The sequence below is a fragment of the Paroedura picta genome, chromosome 7, assembly GCF_049243985.1.
Source record: "Paroedura picta isolate Pp20150507F chromosome 7, Ppicta_v3.0, whole genome shotgun sequence".
NCBI lineage: Eukaryota > Metazoa > Chordata > Lepidosauria > Squamata > Gekkonidae > Paroedura > Paroedura picta.
The window spans coordinates 32,314,448-32,329,425 of NC_135375.1; the positions used below are offsets into that span (position 1 = coordinate 32,314,448).

A 14,978-nucleotide genomic window follows, 5' to 3' on the forward strand; every position below is an offset into this window, starting at 1 on the left:
CACTGCTGTACTCAGAAGTTTTATCTGTTGAGTATATATTGTGCACAAAAATCAATGTGTAACCATTACCTTCTTTCTTTAAGGAATCTGCAGGAGGTGATATTCAATCTCCTCTTACGCCTGAGAGCATTAATGGGACAGATGATGAAAGAACAACTCCAGAAGTGACCCAAAACTCAGAACCAAGGGCTGAACCCACCCAGAATGCTTTGCCATTTGCGCATAGGTACAAATTCCATTCACACATCCTTATTAAGTAAAAGGACCCTTCCCCCCCATTTTTCAAAATATAAAATTCAATGAGACTTAATGCTTGCTCTATGGGACAAGTGCATTGTGGGAGAGGAGAGCCATGTGTGCAGTTAATTTTGCTTACCATTTTACTGGAGCAGTTCCTTCTGCCTAATGCTGCTTGTCTCCCAAAAATAGGAACTGTTGCAGCAAAATCAGCAAGTCACACTCCACCAGCGAATGTTTTCTTTTGTTGTTAATCTGAGCTTTAGGTTTTTTAGTGATGGTGGTAGTATTTATTATTACATGGTTCAGAATGTGATTTTTTATGGCTTGAAATGTTGATGGATTTTCTGAGTGTGCACTGGCTAGAAAAGAGCTCTGGCATATTCTGCCTGATCACCAGCTACCCTAGAAACTACATATACCAGACCCCCTTGTGCACACAGCACTGTCAGTGTCTCAGATGCATGGTACATGCAATTTCCAGGGGAACCTGCTGTGACCACATATCCTAGAACTCCTGCCTCCTGGAGCACACAGTTGCAACATTCCAGGTGGCAGGGAGAAATGAAAGCCTTGTAGATTGGCCAAATTTGGTCATCATAGCTGCTGTTGATGCCTGTTTAGGCATTAGAAAAAGTGGTGAGACACAAGCTCCTGTTTTAGAATGGTTGTGGGCAAATGTTTTTGGTAGAGTAGGCATTCAGACAGGCTTTATCCTCATGATGTGACGAGCAGTGTAACAAAACTTTGGAATGGCCTTAGAAAAACATGGGCTATTTTCTAATTTAAAAAAAAATGGCTTACAGCAGCCTGTTTCAAATAAAACGGAGAGGAGCATATGCATAATTATTTTTTCTTATAAACTAAACACAAAGGTGAACAGAGCTACTCTTGAGGTTCAAGGTATCACTACTGAAACAAAATATTTTAGTAAAAGCACTTTATTCATGTTCATGGGAAGCAATATTTTAAAAGCCTGAGGCTTTAATAGAATTAATGAGTTTTAAAGGTCTTTAAATATTTTTATTATCATTTTAAATGAGTGACTATATGCTATGTTGCAGCCTTGAAATGATGGATTCGTGGTATGCAAAGGGCTATTTAAATAAAAAGTGAGGCTTTTAAAACAAAAGCTTCAGATTTTGCACTTCTTCCTAACAAGCAAATAGTTAACATTTATTTCAAAAATGATCAGAGATTCTTTTGAGGAGAAACTGTGTGGTTTTCACTTTGGAACACAGACAATTTTTTTTTAAATTAATACATATTTTGCCTGCTTCTTAGTAATGCAAATGACGTTTTCAGAATTCTTGAACAGCAAAATAAATATTTTTACAACAAATGTGTTTTATAGAAAAGTATCACATTACTAGCTATTAAAATGTATAGTTATATTTCACAATGTTGTGATTTAAATATATATTAAATCAGTATTGTGATATGTGAATATGAGCAGGCAAGTCTCTTCACCCATTTATAAAGACTGGATTTGAAATGTTTCATAAGTGAATTTATGCAACTTTCCTTTCTGTACTTAAGTTGGAGTACAGTGGTAAACTTCTAAAACCAATGGACTTGTTTTCAGTTGCTTAAAACCCGGTTCCCTCCCTTCTTCTCCCCAACACCATCTCAAGCAGTTGAATGGCACATGGTCTTATTGCTACCTGTTAAATTGAGGTCTCAGTCTTCTGATGTATTATTTAATTTCAGAAAGAAGTTGTATGGGGAGAGGAGATTTGGATTATGTCTGAAGTGTGAGGGAATGAGGGCTTTTTTTCCTGTGCTATATCCCCAATGGAAATTGTGTCTTTATCCCACCTACTCCAGATTTTCTTTTAGGGAAAAGTCAGGTATAATATGGATGTCTGCCCATCCCTTAACAGGAACAAATAGTTTTGGAAACCCAAATTAGAAATTTGGTACAGGGGAAGACTTTTATTATCCTGCACATCAGTTTTTCTAGCATTCTTCCAATTCAGTGAGAGATCTTAATGTGGATCTCCCATCTGATGTGGAGATATGCTCTCAATTCCAGGCACTGTGTACAGCAGATTTGAATGCTATTTATAGAACCCATGCATATTATTCCAGGTGTGTATGTTTGTTTGCATGCTTATGTGCAACACATTTACTAGATCTCTAGCCATCTAGAGGGAATTTAGTTAAGTTGGCAAAACTAAGATAAGTGCAATGACTTGGTAGATGGCAAGCAGAAGCCACAGACTGACCCTGATAGCTCAGACTAGCCTGATTTTCACAGAATCACAGAATCATAGAGTTGGAAGGGGCTAGTCCACAACCCCCTTCTCAACGCAGGGTCAGGCCAAGGCATCCTAAAGCATCCAAGAAAAGTGTATCCAACCTTTGCATGAAGACTGCCAGTGAGGGGGAGCTCACCAACTCCTTAGGCAGCCTATTCCACTGCTGAACTACTCTGACTGTGAAAAATTTTTTCCTGATATCTAGCATATATTGTTGTATTTGTCGTTTAAACCCATTACTGTGCATCCTTTCCTCTGCAGCCAACGGAAACAGCATCCTGCCCTCCTCCAAGTGACAATCTTTCAAATACTTAAAGAGGGCTATCATGTCCCCTCTCAACCTCCTTTTTTCCAGGCTGAACATTCCCAAGTCCCTCAGCCTATCTTCATAGGGCTTGGTCCCTTGGTCCCTTGATCTTATCAAATCTCAGAAACTAAACAGGGTCAGCCCTGGTTAGTATCTAGCAGGGAGACCACAAAGAAATACCATAGTCACTACGCAAAGGCAGGCAATGGCAAACAACCTCTGAACTTGACCTGCCATGAAAACCCTATGGTGTTGCTGCCGTAAATCAGCCATTATTTGACAGCAAAAACCCAAAAACAAACAGAAGCCAGAAACGTTAGTACCTGACAGTTCCCCTTTTGCATAGCTGTAAATCTTTTTAAAATAGTTTAAATATTTGGTAATTATTGGCAATTAATGACAATGTTTTTAGTTAACAAGGATACTATGGCTTATTTTTAAACTACCTGTATTACTATTAAACAAAAGTCTGTTTTGATATGAGAGAGCTTCCTTTATAGTATTATGCTGTTTTCCTTTAGAGTCTTTAGAGTACTGGTCTTCCAGTACTGACTTGCTGAAAATAAAAGATGTTTCCTGAATGTCATGCTAGTTACAGTTACATCCAAGCAGCAAGTTGTTTATCTAAAAAGATGATTTTCCAGGTGAAAAAAAATGCAGAGGTAATAGACGTTAAAACAAATGCTGTAATAAGTATTAATGGTTCAAAACTACAGGCAGCTACTTTGTTCTGGGCTCTTTTCCAAAAATGATTTATGTGAATTTTAAAAAATTTGAATATTAGGGTTTAATGCAAAATTCTGGTCTCAATTTGCAGAACAGATATAAAACAATTGTATAATGAAAATAAACATTATATAGAGAACTATATACAGTTTTAGAGTAAAAATGTGAGGCTTAATGTTGTAAAAAAAAGTTTAGTAGTTTAGCTCAGCTTGAAAACCAAGGCAGTTTGCATTTAAAGTATATTATATCTTGTAGATGAGAACTTAAATATAAGTTGCAATGATATGCCCTGTTCTTGTCTTCCAACACTGCCAGGAAAGCAGTTGGCCTGCACTTATATAGACCCTAGTTCAGCTGAAACTGTGGTTTATTTGTTTGATATAAGCCAAAAGACTGTGTTTTTTTGTCTCCTGCATCCCGTCCCTTCTGCCAGCTTACCTCTACCCTGTTTCTGCATTACGTGTTTCCATTGTTGAGGCACTTTTATTTTAAATGGACATACTTAAACTCAGTTTTAATCAAAGTTTTAAAATTGAGCTTGGGAATTTTCATATTGCTAGTGAGTTAAATATGTGCAGTGAGGGCGAGCAGTGCTTGAAGGATGGAACTTCCCCATCTCCCTCTTCCCATTAAATACCACTGACCTCATTGAAATCCTTTTCCTTTTGATTGATAGACAACAGGGTGTATCTGTGGGGATCCTATGGTGGGAGAGGGTAAGTGGGAGAAATAACATTTAGACAAGAAGAACAAGGCATGGGCTTGTAACTCAGGTTTGCTCCCTGACTGAGGCAGCAGGAGGGTATAATCCTGGTTTCTTAGACCTTGTTTTAACTGAACAAAGTTTGAGTCCAGTGGCAGCATTAAGACAAACAAAAGTTTTATTTTGGTTTTAATTGTGAGCCAAAGAAATAATGCAATCAAGAATTGATTTTTGCCATATAAGTTGCCCCAAGGTTAGAACACACATGGCAACGTGCATCTGCTCTTCAATTGCTGTCTCCTCAGTGAAAGAATATAACATAAAGAACTTTCTCATCTGGACTGGGACCATTAATTAATGTACTCGGTCAACAGTTGTCTGAAGCCCCAAGAAGGAGTCTAGCCTGCTGGAATCTCTTAGAGATGCCAAGGATTGAACCTAAGACCATAGGCATGCAAACTACTGGCTGTACCATTGAGCTGTAGCCCTCACTGAACCAACAAGGCACTACGGGAGTGATGAAGAGTATAGATGTGGGGAGAGAGTTATTTGTGGTCTCTTTTTCATCAGTATTTTAAATTGCTTCAGTTATTTCCTGTACCTTTGAGAAAAGATATGAGCTACATATGTAAATCTAAATAAATGAATAAATACTATTTCTGAGTTTACTGTTGCTTGTAAGGGCCAAACTAGACCTGGCATTTTCTGACCGAACTTGTTTGTCCTTCAGTCAGAAAATAGCTGCTGTAACTAATTTCTCAAAGCATTGCAGGACCCCAATTAGGATCAGAACCACAGTGCAGAAGGGCTTCAGTCTTCCTCCCCATTCTGTTTTCCTGACCCAAAACAGCCCCAGGAGATTAGGGGAACTGCACTTGCACTGATGTTTGCGCCTTTCCCCCAACCCCCACCCCCACGGTCCTGATATGATTTGGGCCCCTATGACACTTAGAAAATTAATTCCTTTCTGAGTGAGGAGAATTAAAGTCACATTTTGAGAGTCTTAATAAAATTCATTTAAAAGTCACATCTAGTTTATCCCTATGTCACAGATATCTACTGTCAATGCCACTATAATATGGGAAATATATGTTTACTAGTAATCAAGCCCGCTGTATCTAAATACAGCGGGCGCTAGACCAGGGAGCCCCCGGCAGTCGCGCGGAACGCGGCTGCCGGGGGCTCCCTTTGTCGGGGGCCTGACGCCCTCAAGGAAGCAACTGCGAGCCGTGCTCTGCATGGCTCGCAGTTGCTTCCTTGTCAGCAGGCTGGGAATCGGCCGGGCCAATCGGCAGGCGCTTTGCGCCTGCCGATTGGCCCGGCCGATGGTCTGTCCGGAGGAAGGGGCCAATCAGGCCCCTTCCTCATCACGGACAAAGCCCTCCCCCCAAGGGCTTAACGAATTATTTAGTCCGCGGCGCCGTGGGCGTGGTAAGGATATTATACCATTGGAGGAGCAGTTTATTAAAATATATATAAACTTTAAAATATAGCATTATTTTTTCAGATTAAGCAATTTCTAAACATATTTTTGAAAAAATCTTTAAAATCTCATAACATATATATATAAATAGAACACTTCTCTTGTTTTGACCCTTAAAGAACAGTATGAGCTCTTTCAGCTTTTTCTTTTTGAAATTATTTCGCTAAAATTCTCAATATGTATGCAGTAAGACAGGAATCTATAAGAATTAAGAACAGAAGGCAACACTTCATGTCACAGTTGTATCTTATGGGTGTCAGGTGAGGTAAACAGCATGGGTGCTAAAGCCAGGATAAACCAAAATGGGCATATCCTGTGATCAGTGATTGCCTACTAACTCAATCATTAACTACAGTTAAAATAAATCATGGTTTCATGTTGCATCTGAACCAATCCACAGATGGCATTAACTTTTAGCATTTTTAATAGCTTTATTATCTGGTTATCCTGAGTTAATGGTTCTAATGCAGGTTAAGATTCAGTTGTGCATGTTTCATGTACCTATGTCCTGTTGGTTTTAGTGGAACTTGCAAATGAGTAATCTCAGGATTGCCTTTCAAATTAAAGATTTTGGGTTTATAGATATGATTAATCTGTAATTGTTCTTTGGAATATAATAATAATAATTTAATCTTATTATTTATTTTTATATTCATTTATTATATTTATATCCTGCTATCCCTTTCGGCTGAGGGTGGTTTGCATTATAACTTTCATATGCAGTACAGTACAATGAACATTCAACAGAAAACTTATTTTAACAGTAAAAGTTTTATCAGTGTAATAATAGCAATTGGTAAATAAGTATTGGATTAATACTACCATAAAACCTAAAGCATGCTTAACGATTGCATTTAATTATATCATTTGTCCAGTAACTACTGTCTTTAAATGGTGGTATTTCCATATTGTTCATTTTTTACATATAAGCTAAAAACGACACATATACTGTTTTAATGCATATAGTCTGGTCTTTAAAAAGAAACTATCCAGAAATTGAATAAATCTTAAAAGTTAATTTTAAGGTGCATGTGAATACTATACTTTTTTTCAAAGAAATCTTGTGGGAATCTGCTGGAAAGCCAAAACAAACACACAAACAAAAACACACCTTTGTATTTGCATGTGATTTTTGTTTCAGAAATTTACTTATATATATGATCTTGTCTACAAGAAATCTAGCACACTGGTTAAAATGTGAATTCTGGTGCTTAAATCAAATTTTTATTTAAAAAAAAATATGGGTGAGTAAATAGATGGATTACCACTCCTTGAAGATAAGAGGAGTCCTTTCAAAATTGCTTGCCATCACTTAATTGAAGATGTTCCTGAATATGCTTCAGTAATCTGTGCCATGTATCTTAAATTTATTAGAAAATTTGAATATCTCATATTTTGGAAAAATGTATTGATCAACAGAACTAGAACTTTGGTAATTTTATTGCCTGTTTATTAAAAGTGGTTTTTTTCTGCACTGAATTTTAAAAATCTGATATAGAAAAAGGGTTATTTCAAATAATGGTTACATCTTTGTATTGTCTGTATAGCAAACGAGTTGAAAATGCTGTATGAATATCCATTACTGTAACTCAAAGTTTGCTGCTTGTCCATGTTTTACTTATGGGCATTCATTAAAAATTTACACAGAACTTTACCTTTTGTAGATTGGTTTGCATTTTACTTTACATGTTACAGTTGTATTTGATATTTGTAATTCTCAAAATCACAACCATATATATTTTATCAATAGTACCTATTTTTCCTTGCTTCTTCCTTTTTTCAACTTCTTGCTTCCACCATTAACATTCTCTCAAGTACCTGTTCTGTTCTTCCTAACTTGGCTTTGGTTTCCCAACGTTTTCCACAGTATTTTGGCTTGCAGAGTGTAATAGTCTCACCTCGTTCCTGTCACAGCAACCAGACGTACCCTTGATGGCTAGTTTAGATATAAATTGACAAGAAGGGGAGCAAGTAAACAGGCCTTGCTTCACCCCCTGTCAGTGGTGAAACCCTCTGAGATTTATCCCTTGATCAGTGGCCCTGGTGTTTAGGATCTTAATTAGCCATTTAGCAATTGAGAGACCCACCAGTTTCTCTCACAGCTTGCTTCAGCTGACTGAATCAAATTCTCCCTTTAAGATCCATAAAGACCATGTAAAGCTTCCCACCTGGACTTAGCTGTATGATTTTCTGCTAGATGAAAGCGGGTTAAACAATGATCAATAGTGGGAAAGCCTCTCCAAAAACCAATTTGTTTCCAGCCCAAGATTTGGGGGGGGATCCATTCCACTAATTTTTGATATGTGTCTAATTGGCCAATAGTTATCAAATGCTTCCACACTGTGGGGAGAGGGTCTATCCTGTCTGATTTATCTGATAGAAAACAGTTGCTGAAATTCTTCCCCACCATAGTGGATAAGTTTGGGAAGCTAATCAGAATGAGGTGCCTTGCCAGCTCTCATTTGATCAAACTTTCTCCAGGGCAGGGGCCCAATTGAGGGGGGATCCAGAATACTGTGCTCTACCCGAATATTGTTGAAAGAACTAGAGCAAAACAGCTCCTAAAAAATATCTGGAAGCAGAGATACTTGATCACAAGTTGGATCTCAAAGTCGTGGCCGTAGAAACAACTTTTCAAAATTTGATAAACCATTGTTGTTAAGTGATATAATAAGGAGATTCCAGGCCTTTGACTTTTCTTCTCTTTATCCTGAATTAATTTTTTGTATCTCTTTTTTTGAGGCCCAATAATTCCCCTAGATCAGGGATAGTCAACCTGCGGCCCTCCAGATGTCCATGGACTACAATTCCCAGGAGCCCCTGCCAGCATTCGCTGGCAGGGGCTCCTGGGAACTGTAGTCCATGGACATCTGGAGGGCCGCAGTTTGACTACCTCTGCCCTAGATTATATAAAGTATTATCTTTTAGATTACCTATGCAATTACTGAATCCTTCTTTTCATACTTTGCATTCAGAATCGAATCCCTTCTTTCTTTTCTGAGGTTCAGACATGTTTGTGGGCTTAAATGGGCATCGACAGAAAGGCTCAAATAAGGTAAAGAGATCATATAGGAGCTGTAATGAGGATATAACTGAAGAATATCTAAAAATGTCATCCATGATACAGTTGATTTCAGTTGACTGCAGCATGTTCTGAATTCTCCCTTCCAATTGCTAGGAGAAATGGTCTTGACATATTTCTTTATTCTATTGTAACAATTGTCATTATCCATTTATGGCAGTGGTTGTCAACCTGGGGGTCGGGACCCCTTTGAGGGGTCAAACAACCCTTTCATAGGGGTTGCAGCAAGGCAAGCAGCTTGGCCCAGGGGGGCACCATCCACACAACAGCCTTGCGGGGTAGATCGGGATAGAGCGTTCATCTGTCTGGGGCAGCAGAAAAGAGCGAGATTGGCATGGTGGGACAAGAGGCAGAACTGAACGGAGAAACCCCGGGGGGGGGGGAACAGTTTATATACAATCATGAACAATAGCTCTTAATGCCATTGGTCAGTTTCAGTTTAATTTCTGTGAAAGAACACTTGCATAATTTTATGGTTGAGGGTCACCACAACATGAGGAACTGTATTAAAGGGCTGCAGCATTAGGAAGGCTGAGAACCACTGATTTACGGGAAGGCAACTCTCGAGACATCAAAATCAGAGAGATGAGTAAATGGTCTCCGTGCATAAAATCCTGCACAGAAATGCTCTTTAACAAGTGTAGAAATTCAAAAGCCACCAGGAAGTAATAAATAACACTTGCCCCCTGGCATTAAAAATGTAAAATCTCCCCTATGATCAATCTCCGTATATCCATTTAATAAGGTGAATGCCTTTAATAAAGAAAATTCAAAGGAATTTCAGGCCTGCTATATTAATACAACTATCCTCTGATGACCTGAGAGTATCAGAGAGAAAAGACTATCCTCAGGGCTAAACCCTAGCCAAGTAGCTTACAAAGCTTTATTACCACTAACAATTCTGGCATTGAAGTCACCTGCTAAAATAGCCATTGTATCTGGGGGAAACTACATTAAGTTTTTACTCATTTCCACTCTTTTCCAACAACCCAAGAGACTACTCTACACATGGACATCACCAGACGGTCAACACAGAAATCAGATTGACTATGCTCTGCAGCCAAAGATGGAGAAGTTCTATACAGTCAGTAAAAACAAGACCAGGAGCTGATTGTGGTTCAGATCATCAGCTTCTTGTTGCAAAATTTAGGCTTAAATTGAAGAAAGTAGGGAAAAACACTAGGCCACTCAGGCATGAACTAAATCATATCCCTGACGAATATGCAGTAGAGGTGACAAATAGATTTAAGGAATTAGATCTGATAGACCGAGTGCCTGAAGAACTATGGACAGAGGTTCGCAACATTGTACAAAAGGTAGCAACTAAAACCATCCCAAAGAAAAAGAAATGCAAGAAAGCAAAATGCCTGTCTGAGGAAGCTTTACAAATAGCTGAGGAGAGAAGGGAAGTGAAAGGCAAGGGAGAAAGAGAAAGAAACACCCAACTGAATGCTGAATTCCAAAGAATAGCTGGAAGAGATAAGAATGCCTTCTTAAATGAACAGTGCAAACAAATAGAAGAAAACAATAGAATGGGGAGGACTAGAGATCTTTTCAAGAAAATTGGAGATATGAAGAGAACATTTCATGCAAAGATGGGTATAATAAAGGACCAAAATGGTAGGGACCTCACAGAAGCAGATTTTAAAAAAAGATGGCAAAATTATACAGAGGAGCTATACGAGTTTAACACCCCTTATAACCACAATGGGGTAGTTACTGACCTGGAGCCAGACATCCTGGAATGTGAAGTCAAATGGGCCTTAGGAATACTAGCAACAATACAGCTATTGGTGGTGACAGCATTCCAGTTGAACTATTTAAGACGATGCCGTAAAAGTGCTACTCTCAATATGCCGAGAAAAACAGAACCTTTCCAAGGCAATTGGTACAATAAATTTTATATGTCAATAATTTTTTAAGGACCAACCTTAAAAAAAAAATTATTGACATATAAAATTTATTGTACCAATTGCCTTGGAAAAGTTCTGTTTTTCTCTGTTTATGTTTTGAACCTTTCTTCATTTTTCGTATTGTTAGACTCAATATGCCAGCAAATTTGGAAAACTCAGCAATGGCCACAGGATTGGAAAAGATCAGTTTACATTCCAATCCCAAAGAAGGGCAATGCCAAAGAATGCTCAAATTACTGCACCATTGCACTCATTTCTCATGCTAGCAAAATCCTACAAGCTAGACTCCAGCAATATGTGGACCATGAACTTCCAGAAGTACAGGCAGGATTTCAAAGAGGCAGAGGAACTAGAGATCAAATTGCCAACATACGCTGGATCATGGAGAAAGCTAGGGAGTTCCAGAAAAACATCTACTTCTGCTTTATTGATTATGCTAAAGCCTTTGATTGTGTGGAGCACAACAAATTATGGCAAGTTCTTAAAGAGATGGGAATACTAGAGCATCTTATCTGTCTCTTGAGAAACCTATATGCAGGTCAAGAAGCAACAGTGAGAACCGGGCATGGAATCACTGATTGGTTCAAAATTGAGAAAGGAGTTCGGCAAGGTTGTATACTGTCGCCTTGCCTATTTAACTTGCATGCGGAGCACATCATGAGAAAGGCGGGATTAGAGGAGTCACAAATTGGGATCAAGATTGCAGGGAGAAATATCAACAACCTCAGATATGCAGATGATACCACTCTAATGGCAGAAAGTGAAGAGGAACTAAAGAGCCTGTTGATGCGGGTGAAGGAGGAGAGTGCAAAAGTTGGCTTGAAACTCAACATCAAGAAAACAAAGATCATGGCAATCGGCCCTCTCAACTCCTGGCAAATAGATGGGGAAGAAATGGAGGTAGTGACAGATTTTATTTTTCTGGGCTCCAAGATCACTGCACATGGGGACTGCAGCAAAGAAATTAAAAGACGCTTGCTCCTGGGGAGGAAAGCTATGGCAAATCTAGACAGCATCCAAAAAAGCAGAGACATCACCCTGCCAACAAAAGTGCGTCTAGTCAAGGCTATGGTATTCCCAGTTGCAATGTATGGTTGTGAAAGTTGGACCATAAGGAAGGCTGAGCGTCAAAGAATTGAGGAGAAGACTCTTGCGAGTCCCTTGGACTGCAAGGTGAACAAACCGGTCAGTCCTAGAGGAGATCAGCCCTGACTGCTCCTTAGAAGGCCAGATCCTGAAGATGAAACTCAAATACTTTGGCCACCTCACGAGAAGGAAGGACTCCCTGGAGAGGAGCCTAATGCTGGGAGCAATCGAGGGCAAAAGAAGAAGGGGATGACAGAGAATGAGTTGGCTGGATAGAGTCACTGAAGCAGTAGGTGCAAACTTAAATGGACTCCGGGGAATGGTAGAGGACAGAAAGGCCTGGAGGATGTCCATGGGGTCGCGATGGGTCGGACACGACTTCGCACCTAACAAACAAACAAAAAACATTAAGTTATCATATAAGCCATTTTTTGTATTCCAGTTTTCATTCATGGTTGCCCAACTAGTAGCAGGAGGTAAATAAACTGAATTAAATCAAAAAGTAGTCATCCAAAGTAACCAAGACATACAATATCAAATCAGAACTTTGATCAAGGTGACGTTTAATGCAGTTGAAATCAAACAAACTTGACTGGTCCTGGGTCTCCCTCCCCTAATACCTATTGAGGCTTTCTTTATAAAAACATGGCAAACTGACTGTCATTCTATCCTGCAATGTTACAGCTGAGTATTTTGAGTGGATTTGTCTCAGCTGGTCATGAATCATACACTCTTCAATACCAAGAACATAAGGAGCAGAACACCCCCTTTTAGACAAATCTGAACATTTGGTTCAAGCTGGGGTACCATATTGTTCAAGCAGTACTGGAGCAGGGGTAGTAGCACTGTTTCTATATTGTCCATGAACTGGACCCACTTATCTTTGTCAGGAGATGATAGGTCAAGCAGTAGGTTCTCTTCTGTGTTTGCCCTTGATGGGGTGGGCCAATCTAGACTATGCAGCTGAGTTCATTTAATTGAAATCAGAAGGGTAACAGGTAGTACTTTAAAAAACCTCTGAGTCGTAAACACAGCCATTCAGATTTAGCCATAATCAGAGATGGAATTCTGGGAGAAAAAACAGGGAAGCATCAACCTGTCAGAACAGATAGGGGCAGTCAGTCCTTAATATCTGTGGTATGTGTTTTCAGTCCTTTGATTTAATAGAGTAGCTAGATGCTCTCTTATCTGCCGTTTGTTCCCCCAGTTTATGATATGGACAAAGATTGTCCTCTAAAAGGACAAAGATTCAAGAATCAGAATCTATTTATGGTCCACTGACCAGTGAATTCTAATACTAAATGTTCAAGACAAACCTATATGGATCAAGAACAGATTTTACCTTATGATGCTCCTTGGCAGAAATCCAGGCTCAACAGAGCCCCTCATGTCTCTCCCCTTGTTGGTATGTAATCTGGAGTTTTGGTTTATTGCCTTGATAGCTGACATCATCATCAGAGAATATAACTGCTTATAAATCTTCTACAGTATCTAGGCAATCAAGAATGTTTGAGATGCTGATATATTCATAAATAGATGTATTCTCACCAGCATCCAGGAGAAGTTGGCTAGGTTCTTGTCCTTTTATGGAGAGTGTGGTAAACTATTTAAAAGAGCAAGATACTGAACTTGTTAGAAATAAGTTTAAATGGAAGCTGCAAGAGTTGCATACAGCCTAGAGTCTGCTAACTCATGCTGTAAACACAGTAGTCTTTAAGATTCACTGTAATTAATTAAAAGAAACAGAATAAAATGGAATGTAAATAGGGATTAAAAGAGAGAAACTAGCATTTTTGTACTGTTCCCCCCTTCCAATTTGGCAGGAAGGGGAAACAAGAAAAAGGGACTGTTGTGGCTGGTGGGCTAGTGAAGTTTTGAAAGATGCAGATAAGATTAAAACTTCAAAACCTTAGTAAATGTAAAAGTAAAATAGTGAGCAACAGAGAAACGAAAGAAAATAACCTCCCTACTCAAAATGAGTTCTTGCCCATGAAAACCCTTAATTCTCTCCCTGTATCCTAAAACGAAGAAGAGATGGAGTTAGAGGCAAAATAAATATAAATATATCTATCAACTAAGCCCCCCAAGGAAACCCCACCACAAATAATATTATCAACAGACTACATCAGAAAGAGATTGCACTGAGATGTGTTTTAAATTTGGTATTGAGATGAGTTTATAGGTTTTATAAGGTTTTAATATTATTAAGTTTTATTTATTATTATTGTTGTACACCACCCTGAGCCCATGTGGAATATAAATCAAATAAATAAATAAAAGTATTGCAGCTAAAATTAAAGTAAAACAAAATGAAATTACTCTCTCTCGACAGAACATGGCCCACCAGCATCTACCATCTCTGCGGTCAATTTGCTTATCCTACCAATAGTGTCCCTCCTGTTTCCTAGAACCAGAATATTTTTAGTTCTAGCACACTACATCCCATGTTCAAAAGAGACTGCTTCTGATCACTCTGTTTTCATTGTCATTCTCCAGCACTTAGAATATTTGTAAATATATCACCTCATCTGGCAGAAAAGCTCCTTCACTTGTGTCAACACTATTCTCAAACACTATTTAGAATGCAATCCTAAACAGAGTTAAGGCCTTCTAAGTGCAACAGACTTTAAAAGGCATAAATCTGTTTAGAATTGTATCGTTAATCTTTTGTAATAAATTCTTTGCAATCTGCTACAAATCCTCCCTCATGCCTAGATGGTGTACAGCTGATTGCTGCAGAGACTGTATACTTGTTGCCTCCCTTTCTATGGAGGCGCAAGTCATCAAGCTAGCTCAGCAGACATTTTTTAACCTACACCAAGCTAGGCTACTAACGCTCAACCTCAGTGGTCCCTAATCCCTGGTCCAGAGACCGGTCCTGAACCGTGTATCAGTCAGTACCGGGCCGCAGCTCCTCCTCGTCCTCCTTCCCGGCTGCTGCCTCGGGGTTTGCCCTGCCACTATGCTGCCAGCTCACCTTTGGTGATCTCTGGCGGCCGCCATGGCTACAGCTCCCCCTCAGCGTGGCATTGCGCAGATGCTGCTGGCAGTGCCCCCCAGCAGGCAGCGGGAAGTCAGGGGTGCGGTGGGAAAGCAAGTGAAGCAGGGGCTCAAGCGGTGGCGATGACGTCCCTCAGCAAAAGACTACCCCCCCCCGGGCCTCAGTAAAATTGTCAAGCA

At 39.3% G+C, this 14,978-nt stretch overlaps 1 protein-coding gene across 2 annotated transcripts in view; it reads left to right on the plus strand.

Moving 5' to 3' along the window:
* HOMER1 (homer scaffold protein 1) overlaps positions 1-14,978 on the plus strand; it is a 79,920-nt gene that overhangs the window by 39,951 nt on the left and 24,991 nt on the right. For both annotated transcript variants that reach the window (XM_077347313.1, XM_077347312.1), the window contains one exon: positions 84-226. In XM_077347313.1, the coding sequence (XP_077203428.1) occupies positions 84-226 (143 nt within the window). The remainder of the gene's footprint in view (positions 1-83; positions 227-14,978) is intronic.